The sequence below is a fragment of the Euleptes europaea genome, chromosome 19, assembly GCF_029931775.1.
Source record: "Euleptes europaea isolate rEulEur1 chromosome 19, rEulEur1.hap1, whole genome shotgun sequence".
In the NCBI taxonomy this organism is placed as follows: domain Eukaryota; kingdom Metazoa; phylum Chordata; class Lepidosauria; order Squamata; family Sphaerodactylidae; genus Euleptes; species Euleptes europaea.
Window position 1 is genome coordinate 27,061,682 of NC_079330.1, and position 17,802 is coordinate 27,079,483.

The window sequence follows — 17,802 nt, forward strand, 5'->3', positions numbered from 1 at the left end:
GAACAAAAAAAGCCAGAGCGGAAGTCCTCTAGCTCTGTATAAACCAAAAAGCATTCCCAACAATACACCCAGCAGTGTGTAAGGGTGCTTAAGCATACGCTGTCCCTATGGAGTTTAGGCTTCTCCATCTATTTGAATCTCTGGAGAGACAGCGTGGTGTAATGATTAAGAGCAGTGGAGTCTGGTCCGGAGAACCGGGTTTGATTCCCCACTCCTCCACATGAGCGGCAGAGGCTAATCTGGAGAACTGGATTTGTTTCCCCACTCCTCCACACGAAGCCAGCTGGGTGATCTTGGGCTAGTCGCAGTTCTCTTGGAGCTTTCTCAGCCCCACCAACCTCACAGGGTGTCAGTTGTGGGGAAGAGAAGGTGATTGTAAGCCAGTTTGATTCTTCCTTAAGTGGTAGAGAAAGTCAGCATATAATAACCAACTCTTCTCCTTGTGGTGTAGTGGATAAGAGCAGTGGTTACCTTGGGCTAGTCACACTCTCTCAGCCTCACCTACCTCACAGGGTGTCTGTTGTGGGGAGGGGAAGGGAAGGTGATTGTAAGCCGGTTTGATTCTCCCTTAAGTGGCAGAGAAAGTTGGCGTATAAAAACCAACTCTTCTCTTCTTCTTATTGCTATTATTATTATTACGCATTCTCTGTTTTCCTGTATGTTGTATGCTGAGCAAAAGGTGACTATGTTAGCTCTGCTTATGGCTACTTTTCCAGCCCACTCTGTGAATTACCATCTGTTAAATCTCATTTTGGGACCTCCCAAGTAGACTATAGAAATTTATCTCCTAGGCACTAAAACATTGTGACCAAGTCCTGGAATTATCTTGAGTGGTTGGGTTCTGAGGACTTTGATCTAACTCTTAGGCCTTCTATTCATGGCTGTCTCTCTCACGGTCACACACCCCCTTCCCTGACTACTTTGGGGCTTTGGTTTGATTATGCATGCATTTTCCGATCTTCAGCGGTCACCTCGTTCTCCCCACGTGTTTTCTGGATGCTGTTTAGCCAGTTTCCCTGTGGAAACTGTGTAGGGAGGTTGAGGCGACCTCTGAAGGTCCGAAAATGTATGCATAATCAAAACAAAGCTCCGAAATTGTGTGTGTGTGTGGAGTGACTGTGAGGGAAACAGCCATGCATAAAAGGCCTTATAGTAGGCTTACTGATATTTTAGCTAACTTTCACACTGTACTAGTTCCAGCCATATATTAGGTGAACCTTTTGATTCTGAGCTGTATTTATCTGTTCATTGCATTGTTACTGAATTGTTTGTATTGGGCCCAGCCTGAGTAAGTCTAATAAGCCATTGTGCTTTACAGACTGTTTCATTGGGAATAAACGGAGCATACGTTGTTGTGTTTTCTCCAGTGTCTGAATTACTTTTCTCCATTCCTTTTCTAGGTTCCATCCCGTCATCAAAGCGTACTGGAATCCCAGCTCCTCGGGAGCTGCCGACGGCCGCTGTGGCCAGAGAAAAAGCTGTTTTGCGGCCCAGGAAGACTCAGCCCAGCCCGACTTCTTCCGGGACACCAACCCCTACCAAGCATTTGCGCCCTTCCGTCAAGTCCAAGAATGAGGTCGAAGGCGGAGACAAGGCGGTTCTGGAGTCCCAAGTTAAGGAGCTCTTGGCTGAAGCCAAGACAAAAGATTCCGAGATTACCAAACTCCGAAGCGAGCTGAAGAAACGTCAAGATCCACCAAGTTTTGACGTGGCCGGCTTTTTAGACCAAAATGCAGATGCCTTGCCGTTGTCGCCAGCAAAACTGGAGCCGTTTGTACAGGCCCTTCAGGAAAAAAACAAGGCCTTTCAGAGAGAACTCCTAAGCCTGGGGGAAGAGAATCGGCTGTTGAAAGAGAAACTGAGTCATATAGAGCAGTTGCCGTTGACAGACACAACAAGCAGTGGCGGTAATAGCAGTCTTCCCACCCCCACTACGCAAGAGTCCAGCTTTGGTAGTCCAACCAAACGTCCTGTGCAAGGCATCGTGGGTGACGGCTACCAGCGAGTGAATGGGCCTCCTTTGCGGAATTCAGGGTCTTCCAGTAGCGACGTCACCAAGGCTTCCCTGTCACCTGATAATTCCGACTTCGAGCACATCATGGACGTACCTTCTAGACCTGTCTCCTCCAGCAGCACCCCCTTCAAGACCTCCAGATGCTCTACCTCGGGGAGTTCGCCGAACAACACGAGTGACCTCTCTGTGGCCTCCCTCACAGAGAGGATCCAGAGGATGGAAGAGAACCACCACAGCACGGCGGAAGAACTTCAGGCCACGTTGCAGGAGCTTTCCGACCAGCAGCAGGTGGTCCAGGAGCTGACCACTGAAAACGAGAAGCTGGCCGAAGAGAAGGCCATGCTGGAGACATCCTTCTGCCAGCACCGGGAGAGGAACGAGAAGCTGAGTCAAGAGAACGAGAAGCTGGTGGCTCTCTTGCAAGAGCGACCGAAGAACGACGAGAGCAAAGCCCACGATGCCAAGGTCCACGAGTTGGAGCAGAAGTGCGCAGAGCTGCTCGAGAAGGCCCAGTTCGAAAGGGAGAAGATGCTGAACATTCAGCAGCAGCTGACGAGCAGCCTGCGGAGCCTGGAACGGGAACACCAGGACTCGCAGGGGGCCATCAAGAACCTGAGAGAGGAGAACGAGAAGCTGAGCTTCCTCTTGGAGACGGAACGGCAGGGCAATGCCGCCTTGGCCAAGACGCTGGAGGACTGCAGGGTCTCTCTGGAAGGCCTGAAGATCGAGAATGGCTCTCTCCGGTCCCAGCTGGACAGCGAGAAACAGAAGGCGGCAGCGATCGACGCGATGAGTTCTGATGCAGACAACTCAGAAGTCCGTGAGCTGCTGAAGGCGACCCGAGCGGAGAAAGACCAGCTGGAACTTACCTGTACCGAGCTCAGGCAGGAGTTGCTGAAGGCGAATTGCGAAGTGAAGGCCGTGCAAGGGCAGCTGTCCAAGGTAACGCGGCGATGGCACCTTCTCTCTTCCTTGAGAAGCAGGGATTCCAGGACGCTGTCTGGGACAGCTGGCAGAGCCAAGGTGGAATCCCTGCAGGATCAGGACAGCTTTGTCAGGAAACGTCACAATTCATGGTGCATTGTGTGGAAAGCATCCCAAGCAATTGTTTACCAGGGCTGCCACTTTGCAGTGACAGCATCCTCTTCTGGTCCCGTTTCTGCCGCCAATGCAGAAGCATCCACAATGGCAAAGTGGCTTCTGTATGGGGCTATTCCCTATGGGATCCCCTTGCACTCACCATTTCCCCTCCTTCTCCCACACAAACACTGCCACTGAAGTGCTCTTTGCCTGGTTTTTTTTTAAAAAGGTAGTAGCTATATTGCCACAGTCTAGAGCCAGCATGGAGTAGTCCGCCAGCTGCAGACTCTACTCTGGAGAACCGAGTTTGATTCCCCACTCATCCACATGAAGCCTGCTAGGTGACTTTGGGCTAGTCACAGTTCTCTCACTATCTCAGACCCACCTACCTCACAGGATGTCTGTTGTGGGGAGAGGAAGGGAAGGAGATTGTAAACCGGTTTGATTCTCCTTAAAAAGTAGAGAAAGTCGGCCTATAAAAACCAACAACAACAACTCCTCTTCTTCTTCCTCTTCTTCCTCGTCTCCTTCCTAGTAATATATTTACTACTGATTTTAAAAAAAAAAGAATAGCCAGCAAAAGAAACTTGCTGGCCTTGGGGGGCAGGGAGGGTAGAAATGGCAGGTGTGGGAGAAAATGGTAGGAAAAGAGGCCGCAGAAGTGTGCAAATCCACAGTTTTCCTGGATTGGCTTTGGGTATGACATTTCAAGAACAAACATACCAAAGCTGGTTTGGAGAAACATGTAAGGTAGATGATCACATGGCAAAGTTATACAGAAGCCCTCAAAACCACCACTACTACATTCTCAGTAGGGGAGAATGTAGAATGAGGGTCTCTGGTTGCTTCCAGACAGGTTTTGCTGCATGCTTCCCAGTGGAGGAGGCGTTTGAGGGGTTATGCGCATTATTGTCCATCTCCCCCAAAACTGGCTTTGATAAATCTTTCTGAAAGTTCCTACTTAGGGAATGTGTGGGTCAGAAGAAGTTGGGTTCTGTCTCATACAGGGCCATTTCCCCTTCCAAGCCCCTGTAAGCCTGCCACACTCACACACACACACCGCTGGGAGGTTGTATGCTTTAAAAAAAAAACTGGCAGTAGGTGTATCGCTGCAGCACCACTACACTGTGGTGATCTATCACACCTATTAGTGTTTTTGGTGTGGGAGGCAGGCTGGAAGTAGGTGTGTGCCAAGTATGACAGATCCAAACCTGACTTTGAAGCCAGAGTGTACGTGCCACTGGGGGTCCATGGACAACCCTTGGTTGTGCAGTTGGGCTGCCAAAAGAGCCAGCGTGGTTGTAGTGGTTGAGCAGTGGTTTGGAGTGGTGGAGTCTGACCTGGAGAACCGGGTTCGATCCCCCACTCCTCCACACGAGTGGTGGAGGCTAATTTGGTGAACTGGATTTGTTTCCCCACTCCTACACACGAAGCCAGCTGGGTGACCTTGGGCTAGTCACCCACTCTCAGCCCAAGGTCACCCAGTGATTGTAAGCCGGTTTGATTCTTCCTTAAGTGGTAGAGAAAGTCGGAATATAAAAACCAACTCCTACTCCCATTAACACACACACCCTGCCCCTTTCACACACACCCCTGCAGGGAAAGGCTCTGCATTTGGACGTTCAGTACAATTACTATTTGCAAAGAGCGTCGCAGTAATTATTTCCTTCCTCTAAGTCCAGCCTTCAGCACTTCCTCCTGCTCTCCCGGGCAGTTGGACATCATTAGCGGCTCGCATCACTGTGGGAGCCCAGGTGTTCGCGCTGGGGGGCGGCATTTTATCAGGGAGTCTTGCACTGGTAACCCGAGCCTGCAATTAACCTTTGCCGCTGCTGCGCCGGGTGTCCCCGGCTTGGGGAGCAGCCCTTGCTGCAGAGGAAGAGGGACCTGCCAAGAGCTGCCACCTGATTTACTGGGATTGGAAACCTGAGCCCTGATTTGTCGGTGGTGACTGCAGCCTGTGGGAGAGGAGGGGAGAGCCCACGGCGAGGCTGGGCTTTGTGAGGAATTGGAGGGAAGTCAAAACCGATGACATGTTTTGACTTTGCTTGGTGGGGGGTTATTGCTGGGAGGTTCGCTTTAACAACCACAAATTTCCTGCATTTTTATTCTTTCCTTTTTCTATACTCAGCCAAGCCTTGTGCTCACTGAGGTGTGAAACCTGTGTCAGGACTGTACCATTTCCAATTGCAAGGGGAGGCTCACAGGCTTCTCCATTAAAACAAAGTCCTGCACACACAAATCTAGCATGAAAGGAGGTGAACACAGACCCTTTCTCCTGGCAGACCCCATTTCTACTCACAGGGATTTTTTTAAGGAGGTGCATTTGATTATGGAACCCCCACCTGCCATCTGAAGTGATACGGCCCAGGTGCAGGCCTGTCACCTCCCTGAAAATGAGACCCGAGGGAGACCGCAGTATATTTAGTATGATACAAGGTGGGAGTAGAGTTGCCAACTCTGGATTAAAGAATTCCTGGAAATTTGGGGGCGGACCCTGGGGAGGGCAGGGTTTGGGGAAGGGAGGACCTCAGCGGGGCATAGTGCCATATAATCCACCCTACAAAGCAGCCATTTTGACCAGGGGAACTGATCTCTGTCATCTGGAGATTAGTTGTAATACGGGGAGATCTTCAGGTACCACCTGGAGGTTGGCAACCCTTGGCTGGGTGGTGCGTATTTTCCCCAGCACCATGGCCCCAATCCATACCTCTCCTCTCCCTCAGCTGTACATTTGACGTTGCAGTAGAGGAACTTACACATCTTAATGTAATTTGGGCCTTATCCCCTGTAGAACAGAAGGTCTTGGTAGACCACCACATGGGAATGGTGCTTTTATTATTTATTTTGCTTACTTCATTTGTACCCCGCCTTTCTCCCCAACTGGGACCCAAGGTGGGTGACATCATTCTCCTCTCATCCATGTTATTTTCACAATAGCCCTGTGAGATAGATTAGGCTGAGAGAGTGTGACTGGCCCATAATCATCCAGCAAGCTTCCATGCACTAGTGGGGATTCGAACCCGGGTCTCCCAGATACCAGTTGAACACTCTTGACCACTACACCACACTGGTTTAGCCTAGAGAACCACCAGATTCTGGCATGCAGAGACCTTGGGATGGCAGCGTAGATCAGAGCGGTGTATAAAAATTGTTTGCCCAAGCAATTAAAAATCCTCACTAAGGTCAGTGTAATTATGCAGATAGAACCAGTTGCATAATTCCTCTGATTCTGCATAATTTTAATTTGGATTCATTCATGGAGAGGACCAACGAAGGGGATGCTGAATCTTCCTGCCCTTCCAAACCACTGGAAGCAAGCACTGTGATTTCATGAAACATTTTCCACATGTCCTGGTACGATCATAAGGGCTAGGAACTTGGCTCTTGGAAGCTGAGAAGCACATCACAAAATGAGTTCTGCTCCCTCGACCTATTCTTCTTCTGTGCCTGTGCAGAATAGGGGCACTCGCCCCGCCAGCTTTTTCAGCTACCTTTTCCCTCATGCCCAGGTGGAGAAGGAGCGCTGGCAGCTGAAGGAGCAGTGCGAACGCCAGGCAGAGCAGCTGAGTCGAGCCAGCCGCCAGCTGCAGGAGAAAACCTCTGAGAATGAAGCCGAGATCAGGAACCTGAAAGAGACCATCTTCGAGCTGGAGGACCAGGTGGAGCAGCATCGAGCCCTCAAGCTACACGACAACCAGACCATCAGCGATTTGGAGAGTAGGTGGAATTGGGGGGGGGGGGAGGAGCAGGAGAGGACAGCCTTTTAGCAGAGGTCAGTTGGCAATCTGGTGAGATTTCCATTCCCCTCTCTAAAAAAAAAGTCAGATCTGAATTTTCAGGTTGATTATGTCGACGGAAAAATGCAAAAACTGTCCCAAGATATTTTTCACAGGGGGCGAAGGAAACAGCAGCCAACCTAATCAGTTACTAGTTTTCCAGCAGGGCCATTTTGAGTAGGGGGCAGAGGTTGCCGGGCAAGTCACTTCCTGCCCCCACCATCGCCCAGGCCTGCCAGCAAGATTCAGGAGCCGTGCGGAATCTGAGTGAGGTGGTCCAGGGTTTGGTTCTGACACCAAGTGGCTGGCTAGGCACCCTCCTGAGAAGCTCCCCTGTCTGACATGAAAAGAGACGGGCCTCCCCAGCTGTTTGCATCCAGGGCTTAGAGGTACACTGCCTTTGAACGTGAAGGTTCCGTTTTAGCTCTCATGGCTGTTGAGAAGCAAGCCAATTGCTTTGTTTTATTTATTTTACTCAACGTTGTCACATCTTTCTCAGAGCTGCACTGTAACTCCATAGCAGTCCTGTGAAGTGAGACAGACTGCGAGAAAGCAGTAACTGCAGGCATCTGAATGGAACCCAGGATTCTTGCACCCAAATGTAACTTTAGCCTCTCTGCTAATTTTATGGCAGAGCCTCTTCAAGGAGAGGTCCCCAAAGCTGGCATCTGGCATTTTTTTCCTCCACAGCACTCATGCCCTCGAAACATCTTTCCTCCAGGGATTCGGGGCGGGGGGCTCCTTCAAAGGATCAGATTTGGCTTAGGACTCTAGATGTTGATCTCTGTTCTTACCATTTTCCTTCTCCCCCCCCCCCCAAGTAAAAGCCAATAATGTCTCCAAATTGGAATACATAAAATAGCATCCATAGCTGGTAATGGTGTTAAAATGTGACTTTTCTTTTAGTGCCATATAAATTAAAAAAATTGCGGGCAGATTTGGATCAGGCAAAGCGGGCAGAGATTCTTCCCACCCTTCCCAAAATAAAATCGCTTTTGGAGTGTCTTTTTTATAGGCAGCATGCTGTTCACCTGTGGGTTTTTTTTGGGTAGCATTCCAAACCCCCACTCCCACAGTATTGTCAATGCAGATCCAATGGGTGATTCTTATGTGCACCAGCAAGCATGAAGATCTCTGGAGTGGGGCCAGCAGGATAGTATGGGAATGTAATATTGCCACCTGCTGGCAGAAAACAACATTCTGGCCCTCTTGGCTTTCATTGCAAGAAGACTGCATAATAAAGAGGAAACAGCTAATTTTTGCAAAACCTAAACCTTAGCAAATTTGGGCAGGATTTTTTGAAAAATTAATTTCTCTTTTATCCCAGGGATATTTTTGTTTCAGGGTGTACAAAGCTATAAAGATCACGATGGGTAGCCTTGTTGAACACATGAAGCTGCCTTATACTGAATCGGACCCTTGGCCCATCAAAGTCAGTCTTATCTACTCAGACCGGCAGCTGCTCTCCAGGGTCTCAGGCAGAGGTCTTTCACATAGAATCATAGAGTTGAAAGGGACCACCAGGATCATCTAGTTCAACCCCCTGCCCAATGCAGGAAACTAACAACTACCTCCCCCCCCACATTCCCAGTGACCCCAACCCTCCCCCCACCATGCAGGATCCCACAATCAAAGCACTCCTGACAGATGGCCATCCAGCCTCTGTTTAAAGACCTCCAAAGACGGGGACTCCACCACCCTCCGAGGCAGTGCATTCCACCATCGAACAGCCCTCACCGTCAGGAAGTTCTTCCTAATGTTTAGGTGGAATTGCTTTTCTATTAGTTTACCTACCTGCCTAGTCCCTTTAACTGGAGATGCCAGGGATTGAACCTGGGACCTCCTGCATGCCAAGCATATGCTCTACCACTGAGCCACAGCCCCTCCCAAGACAGTGTCTGTTGCAGTAGAAAAGAGAAAGAGTCCAGTAGCAACTTAAAGACTAACAAAATTTATATATAACAAAAAGCTATAATGAAATGCCCAACTTCAGATATTTGCTAACACAAAGAATAATGATGGCCAGCGGTTTAGTTGGCTTTGAAAACAGATCCAGGCAAATTGATGAGAATGTTACGTCTGTCAACATCAGCTGATCCATGACAGCTAAATTGAACTTTTGGGTTCAGAGGCAGTCTACCTTAAAACACAAAATGCAGGGGACAGGCAACAAAGGGTTGCTATTGCCTTTGGGTCCTGCGTAGGAGCTTCTTTGAGGGAACATTTGCCTAGCCCTCATTGGAAACAGGATTTTGAGTTACATGGTCCGTTGATCTGAGCTAGGTTTGAGCTATTTAATAGTGTGAAATCCCCCCCCCCAAAGACCCACAACACTTTGGGGAGCAAAAGGATCCTCGTGGGATTGAAGGCAGCACTGGGTAAGAAAGGACTTTCCTCCTCCGCCTTCATTCGTGTGATTTTGGAGACTGACTCCCCTGCTCAAAGGCATGACCTTTGCCCCTTGGATCACCCTTCCCAGCTCAGTCCACAAAGGTTCCACAGGAGCGCCGGCTGCTTTGTATCTGTTAGAAGAAAAAGAAGAGTTGGTTTTTATATGCTGACTTTCTCTACCATTTAAGGGAGACTCAAACCGGTTTACAATCACCTTCCCTCCCCACAACAGACACCCTGTGAGAAGTAGGTGGGGCTGAGAGAGCTCTAAGAGAACTGTGACTGGCCCAAGGTCACCCAGCTGGCTTCACGTGTAAGAGTGGGGAAAGAGATCCAGCTCACCAGATTAGCCTCCGCCGCTCATGTGGAGGAGTGGGGAATCAAACCCAGTTCTCCAGATCAGAGTCCACCGCTCCAAACCACCACTCTTAACCACTATACCATGCTAGTTAGTTCCTCCAAGGAGCACAGGCTGGCAAGCTAGAGAGCCAGCAAGGTGTACTGATTAAGAGCAGTGGTTTGGAGCTGTGGACTCTGATCTGGAGAACCGGGTTTGATTCCCCCCTCCACCACATGAGCGATGGAAGCTAATCTGGTGAACTGGATTTGTTTCCCCACTCCTACACACGAAGGCAGCTGGGTGGCCTTGGGCTACTCACAGCTCTCTTAGAGCTCTCTCAGCCCCCCCTACCTAACAGGGTGTCTGTTGTGGGGAGGAGAAGGGAAGGCAAGCCGGTTTTATTCTTCCTTAAGTGTTAGAGAAAGTCGGCATATAAAAAACAGCTTTTCTTCTTCTTCCTTCCCCTGTTATTTTCTCAGGTTAGGCTGAGAGGGGCCCAACATCACCCAGTGAGCTTTATGGCCAAGCTGGGCTTTGAAAAAAGGTCTCACCACTCCCAGCCAGTCACTCTGATCACTGTAGTGTTCTTCAGCATTTCACAAGAGAATCTTCTCCTCTAAACTTTCCCCAGGTAATCTGCTGAAACTGGAGGACCAGAAGTTGGACTTGGAGAGGCAGCTGAAGATCCTGACCAAGCAGATCAAGGTGATGCTCTTAGCCGGCTCTGGTTGATTTCACCAGGGCACACACAGGACAGTGTCCGGGCGGGCGGGGGTTTTTTTCCCCTGTGGGTCAGATCTGTCTCTCTCCCGCCCAGTGATAGGCTGCTTGCAGATGGCGTAGGGCATGATTAATCAGAGATCATTAAAGTGATTTGGAACTTGCTAATTGAAAACATGCCACAAAACAGCAGTGTGCTTTTCTGGCTGCAGGAATTTGGAGCCTGTAAACAAGGCGCCCTGGGTGATAACCCCCCCCCTTAAACAGGAAGAGGCAAGACACAGAAATAAAGAATAGTGAAGTTGGCTTATCCATTAGTCCTACCTTGGAATTCTGTGCCTGGCTGGCAGCAGCTCTCCAGGTGCTCTGTCAGAGAAGGCTTTTTCCCTATGCTGAATATCCTTTTAACCAGAAGCATTGGGGAAGGATCACTAATCATTCTGCATGCAAAGTAGGTGCCCTATCTATAAGCGGTGGGCCCTCTCTGTCAGAAAGATCCCTGGTGTGTCAGTGTAAGCCCCCTTGAGCTCAATATTGTAAGCCGCTTTGAGTGCCATATGGAAGAAAAGCGGCTCTTAAATATTTTAAATAAATAAATAATAAATAAATGTCTGCTTGAGCCGCAGCAGCCCTTCCAAGGAAGTTCCAGGGGGTTAGCCATGTTAGTCTGTTGTAGCAAAATAAAAACAAAAGTCCAACTGCCACCTTTATTCCAGCACGAGCTTTTGTGAATGAGTCAGAGATCACCTCTTCAGATATTGTGAGGAAATAATTTTAGAGGATGTAATAAGGAAAATAACAGGAAGAGGGGGAGAAGAAAGAGGAGGTGGATCAGAGAGAAGCCTGGTATGACTCCCGTCGTAAATCTTTCTGGTGTGATTCCCTGTGTGAGGGGCTGAAACAGATTTGGGTGTTAAACATAATGAATGACGAGAGAAGTCAGAGGTTCTCGTGGGTTGCACATATATTGAAGTTGGATAAACAACAACTAATCAAGGAAAAAGCTGTCTGGAGCAAATAGAAGTTAACTCACATCAGTAAAGAATTACAGTATGATAAAACATGTTAAGAAGAATTAATAAGTCTCAAAAGAGTGTGTCCTGTTGTGCTATTAGAAATTGTAGGGAATAAGGAAACTCAAGTCTCTGTTTAGGCCAGAGTAAGAGAGAAAGAGAATCTGTTTTTTTTTTTTTAATGAGCCTTAATTGGGCAATTTTGTGTTGCACTCTCCCTTCTCTGCCTTTGAGGTATTTTTTTAATAGAACAGTGACATTCAGATCTGCAACGGTATGTCCAGGAAGATTAAAATGTCTCCCCTCTGGTTTCTGGGTGTTGCGATTTGTTATGTCCAATCTGTGTTCATTAATCCTCGTACGTAGGGACCGACTTTTGTCCAAGGTAGATTGCAGAAGGGCAGTTGGATGAAATTGGATGACATGCATGTGGTTGAGCTCAGGATGGCGTAGCTGATATTAGGTCTCATAATACCTGAGTGTAAATGGGGAAAAAGTTGGCATCTAAGTCTGTTGGAGGGTTAGTTCCTGGGTTTGTGTCTCTGTTGGGTGGTCTGTTGTGATTGGTGAGAAGCTGTTGTAAGATTGGGGGCGGCCTATAGGCGAGGGACAGCCTGCCACACAAGTTGTGTGAAAGAGAAATATTCTTAGGCAGAAGATGTGTTGTAGTGTAGTTCCAGAAGGGTAACCATGTTGGTCTGCAGTAGAACAGCAAGATTCAAGTCCAGGAGCACTTTAAAGACCAACAAGATGTTCAGGGTTTGCGATTTCAAGAGTCAAAGCTTTCTTTGTCAGATGCGTATCGGACGAATGGAACTTTGAGTCTTGAAAGCTCATACCCTGAAAATCTTGTTGCTCTTTAAGGTGCTACTGGACTCGAACCTTACTTTTAAGTGGTAAGGTGTAGGCAACAGCCAGCGGTGTTCTGTTGTTATCTTTTTAAAGTCTGTCGTAGGAGGCCGGCTCTCAGAACTAGTGTGGCATGGTTGACCATCTCCTTTGCTTTACTCCAAAGAAAGAAAGAAGGGTCTTTCACTAGGCTTGCTGCTGGAGACACTTTAAGCGGAGATGCCAGGCAATGAACTTGGGACCATGCAGAGTGGTAAGAAGCAGTTAAAAAAAGGGAAAGGTCCCCTGTGCAAGCTCAGGGTCATTCCTGACCCATGGAGTGACGTCACATCCCGACGTTTTCTAGGCAGACTTTGTTTGCGGGGTGGTTTGCCAGGGCCTTCCCCAGTCATCTTCCCTTTAATTTTACCGACCTCGGAAGGATGGAAGGCTGAGTCAACCTTGAGCCGGCTACCTGAAATCTGAAACCAACATCAGTCAAAAGCTCTGCTCACAACCTAAGTTCGATTCCGACAGAAGTTGGTTTATGGTAGCCAGCTCAAGATTGACTCAGCCTTCCATCCTTCAGAGGACAGCAAAATGAGTACCCCACTTGCTGGGGGTAAAGTGTAGACGACTGGGGAAGGCAATGGCAAACCACCCTGTAAACATAGTAAATGTCATGGTGTGACGTCACGCCATGGGTCAGTAATGACCTGGTGCTTGCACAAGGGACTACCTTTGCTTTTACTTGCCAGATCTAGTGCTGTGCTGCTCCTATCACTCATGCTGCCTCTATTCTTGGCAGGTGCTCTGTGCAAAGAGAGAGTGGCGGTCTGATGCAGCCCCACTGCCAGCCTCAGGGCCCTGGCAAATGCCCACCCTTTCCCCACTTTCCAGAGCCAGCCTCGCCCTTTCAGCCAGGCTCAACCTCCCCCTTTTTTCCCCCTTCCCGTAGGAGGACACGGAAGAGTGGCGCCGTTTCCAAGCGGACCTGCAGACGGCCGTGGTGGTGGCGAACGACATCAAGTGCGAGGCCCAGCAGGAGCAGCGCGTGACGAAGCGGCGGCTGCTGGAGGAAGAGGAGAAGAACGCTCGGCTGCAGAAGGAGCTGGAGGAAGCACAAGGAAGCCGCAGGTAGGGGGCTGGCGAGCGCCTGCCCTTCCACTCTTGGGTGCCATATGGGCATGGAAGGAGGGCTTTGGCCCTAGGGTTGCACTCTCTACCCCCGTCTGGGTGTGCACACTCGCACACTTCTGTTCGCTCTCTCTGTCTCTTTCTCGTGTAGCTTTCCTGGCAGGTTTTGTTGCCTTCTGCTCAAAAAATGTCTTCCAGCACTGTTTGTTCCACGTGCTGTGCTGGCCACTTGTTCCCCCCAGCCCCACCCCCGCCCCCGATAATCCTGCTGGCACTGAGGCACCAGGTGGTCAGGCCCTCAGCCAGGATCAGTAGGGGCCCCCGCCCCCCACGTCACAGATAGCCATAGCATAATCCTATTAACGGAATGATCCTATTAAAGGATTCTCCCCTTTTTCTGGCGGACTTGCGCTAACAAGCAAAGGTAACTGGATAGATTTGATGGCTTCCTAGATCCTAGCCTCACTAACGGGACATCTGTGACACACTCCAAATATTGATTTGCCCTACCTGAGGGGAAAAAACAACTTGGTTTTTTCATTTGCTCCCATTTCCACTGGCATCTTGTCAAAACATATAAAAGGAAGTATTTCTTCACACAGTGCATAGTTACCAGTAAATTGTGAAACTCCCTGTCCCAGGATGTGGTGATGGCTGCCAGCTTGGAAGGCTTTCAGAAGGGAGTGGACATGTTCATGGAGGTGAGGGGGTATTCATGGCTACTAGTTCAAATTCAAATTCAAAACCTTTATTGGCATAACGTCGTTCAAAGCATTCCAGAATTAGTCAAATGATACAGTATTAATATCAAAATATATATCAATATCAATAAACATGGATGAAGTAGGATATGCCGGAATGCAGTGAATATAAGGTATATATAAAAAACATGTATCTAAAATAACAGGAATAATAGCTATTATATTTTTGTTTGATTTTTATCTTCAAAGCTTGCTGCAAAAACATGGTTCTATTTCTGTAGTTTCTGAATCGTGCCCATTCAGTAGGAATCTAAACAAAGAGTGAGGGGAAGAATTCCTGTCCTGAATTAATGGTATTAAAAATTTAGTGTGTAGATCCACTAGCATTACACACTCCAAAAAAATATGATGTATGAAGTCTATCTGATTCAAGCCACAGCCACAAATTCTCCTTTCCAACGGGGTACCACTAAATCTCCCAAATAGAACCGCCGATGGAAAGGCGTTTAATCTAGCTAGCATAAAAGCCCTGTGGAGGGAGGGATCACTTAGAAAATAGAAGTAACCCTGAAGCAATCCAAAATTGGCAGAAAGGCTACTAGTTAAAATGGATACTAGTCATGATGCTTACCTATTGTGTCCAGAATCAGAGGAGCATGCCTATTCTATTAGGTGCCGTGGAACACAGGCAGGATAATACTGCTGCAGTTGTTTTGTTTGTGGGCTTCCTAGAGGCACCTGGTTGGCCACTGTGTGAACAGACTGCTGGACTTGATGGGCCTTGGTCTGATCCAGCAGGGCCTTTCTTATGTTCTTATGTATTTTGAATGGGAATGTTTCTGTTTACAACAGCAGGTGCTCTCCCCAAAGGACAGCGCTCTAAATCCCGTCTGCTTGACCCGCTTAGCTCGGCCCCTCCAGCCTTCCTCCTGGCACCGGGCCTTGATCCTGTTTAAATTAGGTTGCCGGGGGGTGGGGGAGACCTGCCCCTGAGGTGCCGTGGGCTCAGCGAGGTGCTTTGAGGAGATCAGAGGTAGCTTAAGAAAGTTATTTGTTTAAGGAGCATGTGCTTATAAAAATATATATATTGCAGAGGTTTCTGCTGGTTATGGTGGCCCCATCAAGGAAGGGAAATGTTTGCAGCCCTTCCTATACCGCTACTTAGTGCTGCCTTGCTGAGATTTGAAGCATCCTGGCTCAGATCCTACCTGAAAGGGGCAGTATCCACCTGGATGGCTGTATCCTCTTAGCCCACTCGCTTCCAAATTGTGTGTAGGACAAGCTCTAGCACACCACAAGAAATCAAGTGTTAATGCAAAATATCAACCCACAGAAGGGGAGCCTGACTGTAGTGAACCTGCACGATTCACTGATCTGGCCTTGCTTCTTTGACTGAAAAGAAGCAATCGGATGGGACTGAATTGTTCTGTTACCCCTTGATACGGAGATGCGGCAAAATTAGCCAGCACCAGAGGAGTGTGGCGGTTGTGTCTGTGTACGAGCTCTGCTCTGGAGGCATGTTCAGAAAAGTGAAGGTGGGGAATTCTTACAGGGTCTGCAAATGCACTCCTAGTTGTAATTCAGTACAACTGGTGTGCATCAGAAATTTGGGAAATGGTGACCTAGTCTCATTGGCTTGTAAGTTTAATTTCAGGAATGGACTGCTAAGGGAAAGGGACTTGGCACTGGGTATTGTGCCCATTTCTATCGTACTTTTTTTACCTCAGACCTCTCAGTGGTGACCAGTTTGTGGCTTACTGACTTGGATGGCCCAGGCAAGCCTGATCTCCACAGGTCTCAGAAACCAAGCGGGGTAGGCCCTGGTTAGTTCTTGGATGGGAGACCACTGAGGAAGTCCAGGGTAGGGATACAGAGGCAGGCAATGGCCAACCACTTCTGTTTGTCTCTTGCCTTGAAAAACCTACGGGCTCGCTGTAAGTCAGCTGTGACTTGATGGCGCTTTCCGCCTCCAATTTGTTGCAAGGGTACCCCAGCGTCCCAGACACTTGGTGAGCGTGTGCATGCTTCGGTGAGTGTGTGCACGTGTGCCAGGACTGGAGCAGGGAGGCCACGAGGCCTCTCCCCATGGCAGAGAATCAGACCTGCTCCCTGACCAATGGAGGCTTGTGTGGGGTTGCAGTACTTCTGCCGGAAATTCAGACTGGCTACGAGGTTCCCGTCGATTTCCCCTAAGACTTGTGTGTGTGTGCCCCTGCCAAAAGAAATTACTTTTCTAAAAAGATGCGCATTATGTGGGGGTTACCGCACTTGTATTCCCAGCGATGTATTAAGAGTTTGAAAACGTTTTAAAAAGTACTGTTCGCACTTTCTATGAATTCCAACCGATGTATTAAGAGTTTGAAAACGTTATAAAAAATACTGTTTGCACTTTGTTTGGCCCCTTTAGCTGTGAAGACGTTTTCCAACCATTTAAAAGCCGTAGTATCCAAAAACCCTTTTAAAGCGATATTTTTTATAACATTTTCAAACTCTTAATACATCGCTGGGAATACAAAGTGCGGTAACCCCCTATATTTTGATTTTTTTATTCTGGATTGGTTTGATTGTGGTGACTGGATTGTGTCTAGATTGTCCCCCATTCTTCCTTCAAGGCACACGAATGTATCTCATGCATTTGACATGGCTGAAATGGTAGATTGATGCACTGGTCTGGCAGTGAATTCACCAGTTAGATCAGGGATGTCAAACATAAGGCCCGCAGGCCAGTTCCGTCCCCTTGAGAGCTCTTAACCAGCCTGCCAGCCAGCCGAGGCAGCAACACACACCTCCACTCTCAGTCTGGGCTGGCGAGGCACGGCCTGGCTTGACCAAGTGGCAAGTATGTCATGTCCGGCCCTCATAACAATTGAGTTCGACACCCCTGAGTTAGATCAATCACTTAAAAACGTTTTGACTGTCTGGAAAGTTGCTGCCAATTTAATTGGGAAGCAGGCTTTATTTTTCCCAAATGGTTTGTTATGTTTAATGCCCGTATTTATCGAAGACTGTAGACCGCCAACATTTACTGTCAAAGAGAGACACCTGCCGCCTACTGTGACGGAGGCAGCACTGGGGAGCTATGCTTTTCCCTTTACAATGATGGTTTTTACTCCTATGCAAACGTGTGCAGATTGGTCAACGAAAACTCATGTTTAAATCGGATGAATCCCTAATATATAGTACTGCGCCTGCTCACACATACACCCCCATGCTCAGTTTGTCAGCTGTCACGTTGGGTCAGATGCGCTTGGAAAAATCTTTGTGCCTGCTTTGTATCTTGGGAGTTTTGTGTCAAACTGGCCCCTAAACCCGAATTCCGATCCATCATTTCTTGACCGCAGCTCTCTCCCTGCTCCCCACGAGAGCCGTGATGCCACTCTGTTTTGGCCACACTTTCTTCCACAAAAGCAAAAAGGCGTTGCTGGTCTGATGCGCTGGCATTCCCAGAGGTGTGCTGTTGATCCTGCCAGGCTGACAGCCTTAAAACCAAGGCGGGAAATGGGCTTGGAGCTTAATCCAGCTCTCCCCAAGGACACCCTCTTCATTACAGAGCCGTGCTTTATGGACATGTCTGTCTGTCTCTGGTTTTGCTCATTTGCGTCTGTCCGGCTTCCTTGTCGCATCGCTCTTGGGTACCTTTCTTGGTTTTGGCAGCAAGAGTTCAGAATTGCCCTCCTCCTCGGATTGTCAACGCCAGCTAAATAGCCGTGTCCTCAGTGTACCCTGCTACTGCTGTAGGAATTCGGGACTGTTGGCTTGGCTGTATATTGCAGTGCAGCTCAACCTGTTTGCAGGGTGG

At 48.6% G+C, this 17,802-nt stretch overlaps 1 protein-coding gene across 2 annotated transcripts in view; it reads left to right on the forward strand.

The window, feature by feature from the left end:
• SPECC1 (sperm antigen with calponin homology and coiled-coil domains 1) overlaps window positions 1-17,802 on the forward strand; it is a 113,860-nt gene that overhangs the window by 48,586 nt on the left and 47,472 nt on the right. For both annotated transcript variants that reach the window (XM_056865246.1, XM_056865247.1), the window contains 4 exons: window positions 1,401-2,956; window positions 6,607-6,814; window positions 10,236-10,309; window positions 13,124-13,302. In XM_056865246.1, the coding sequence (XP_056721224.1) occupies window positions 1,401-2,956; window positions 6,607-6,814; window positions 10,236-10,309; window positions 13,124-13,302 (2,017 nt within the window). The remainder of the gene's footprint in view (window positions 1-1,400; window positions 2,957-6,606; window positions 6,815-10,235; window positions 10,310-13,123; window positions 13,303-17,802) is intronic.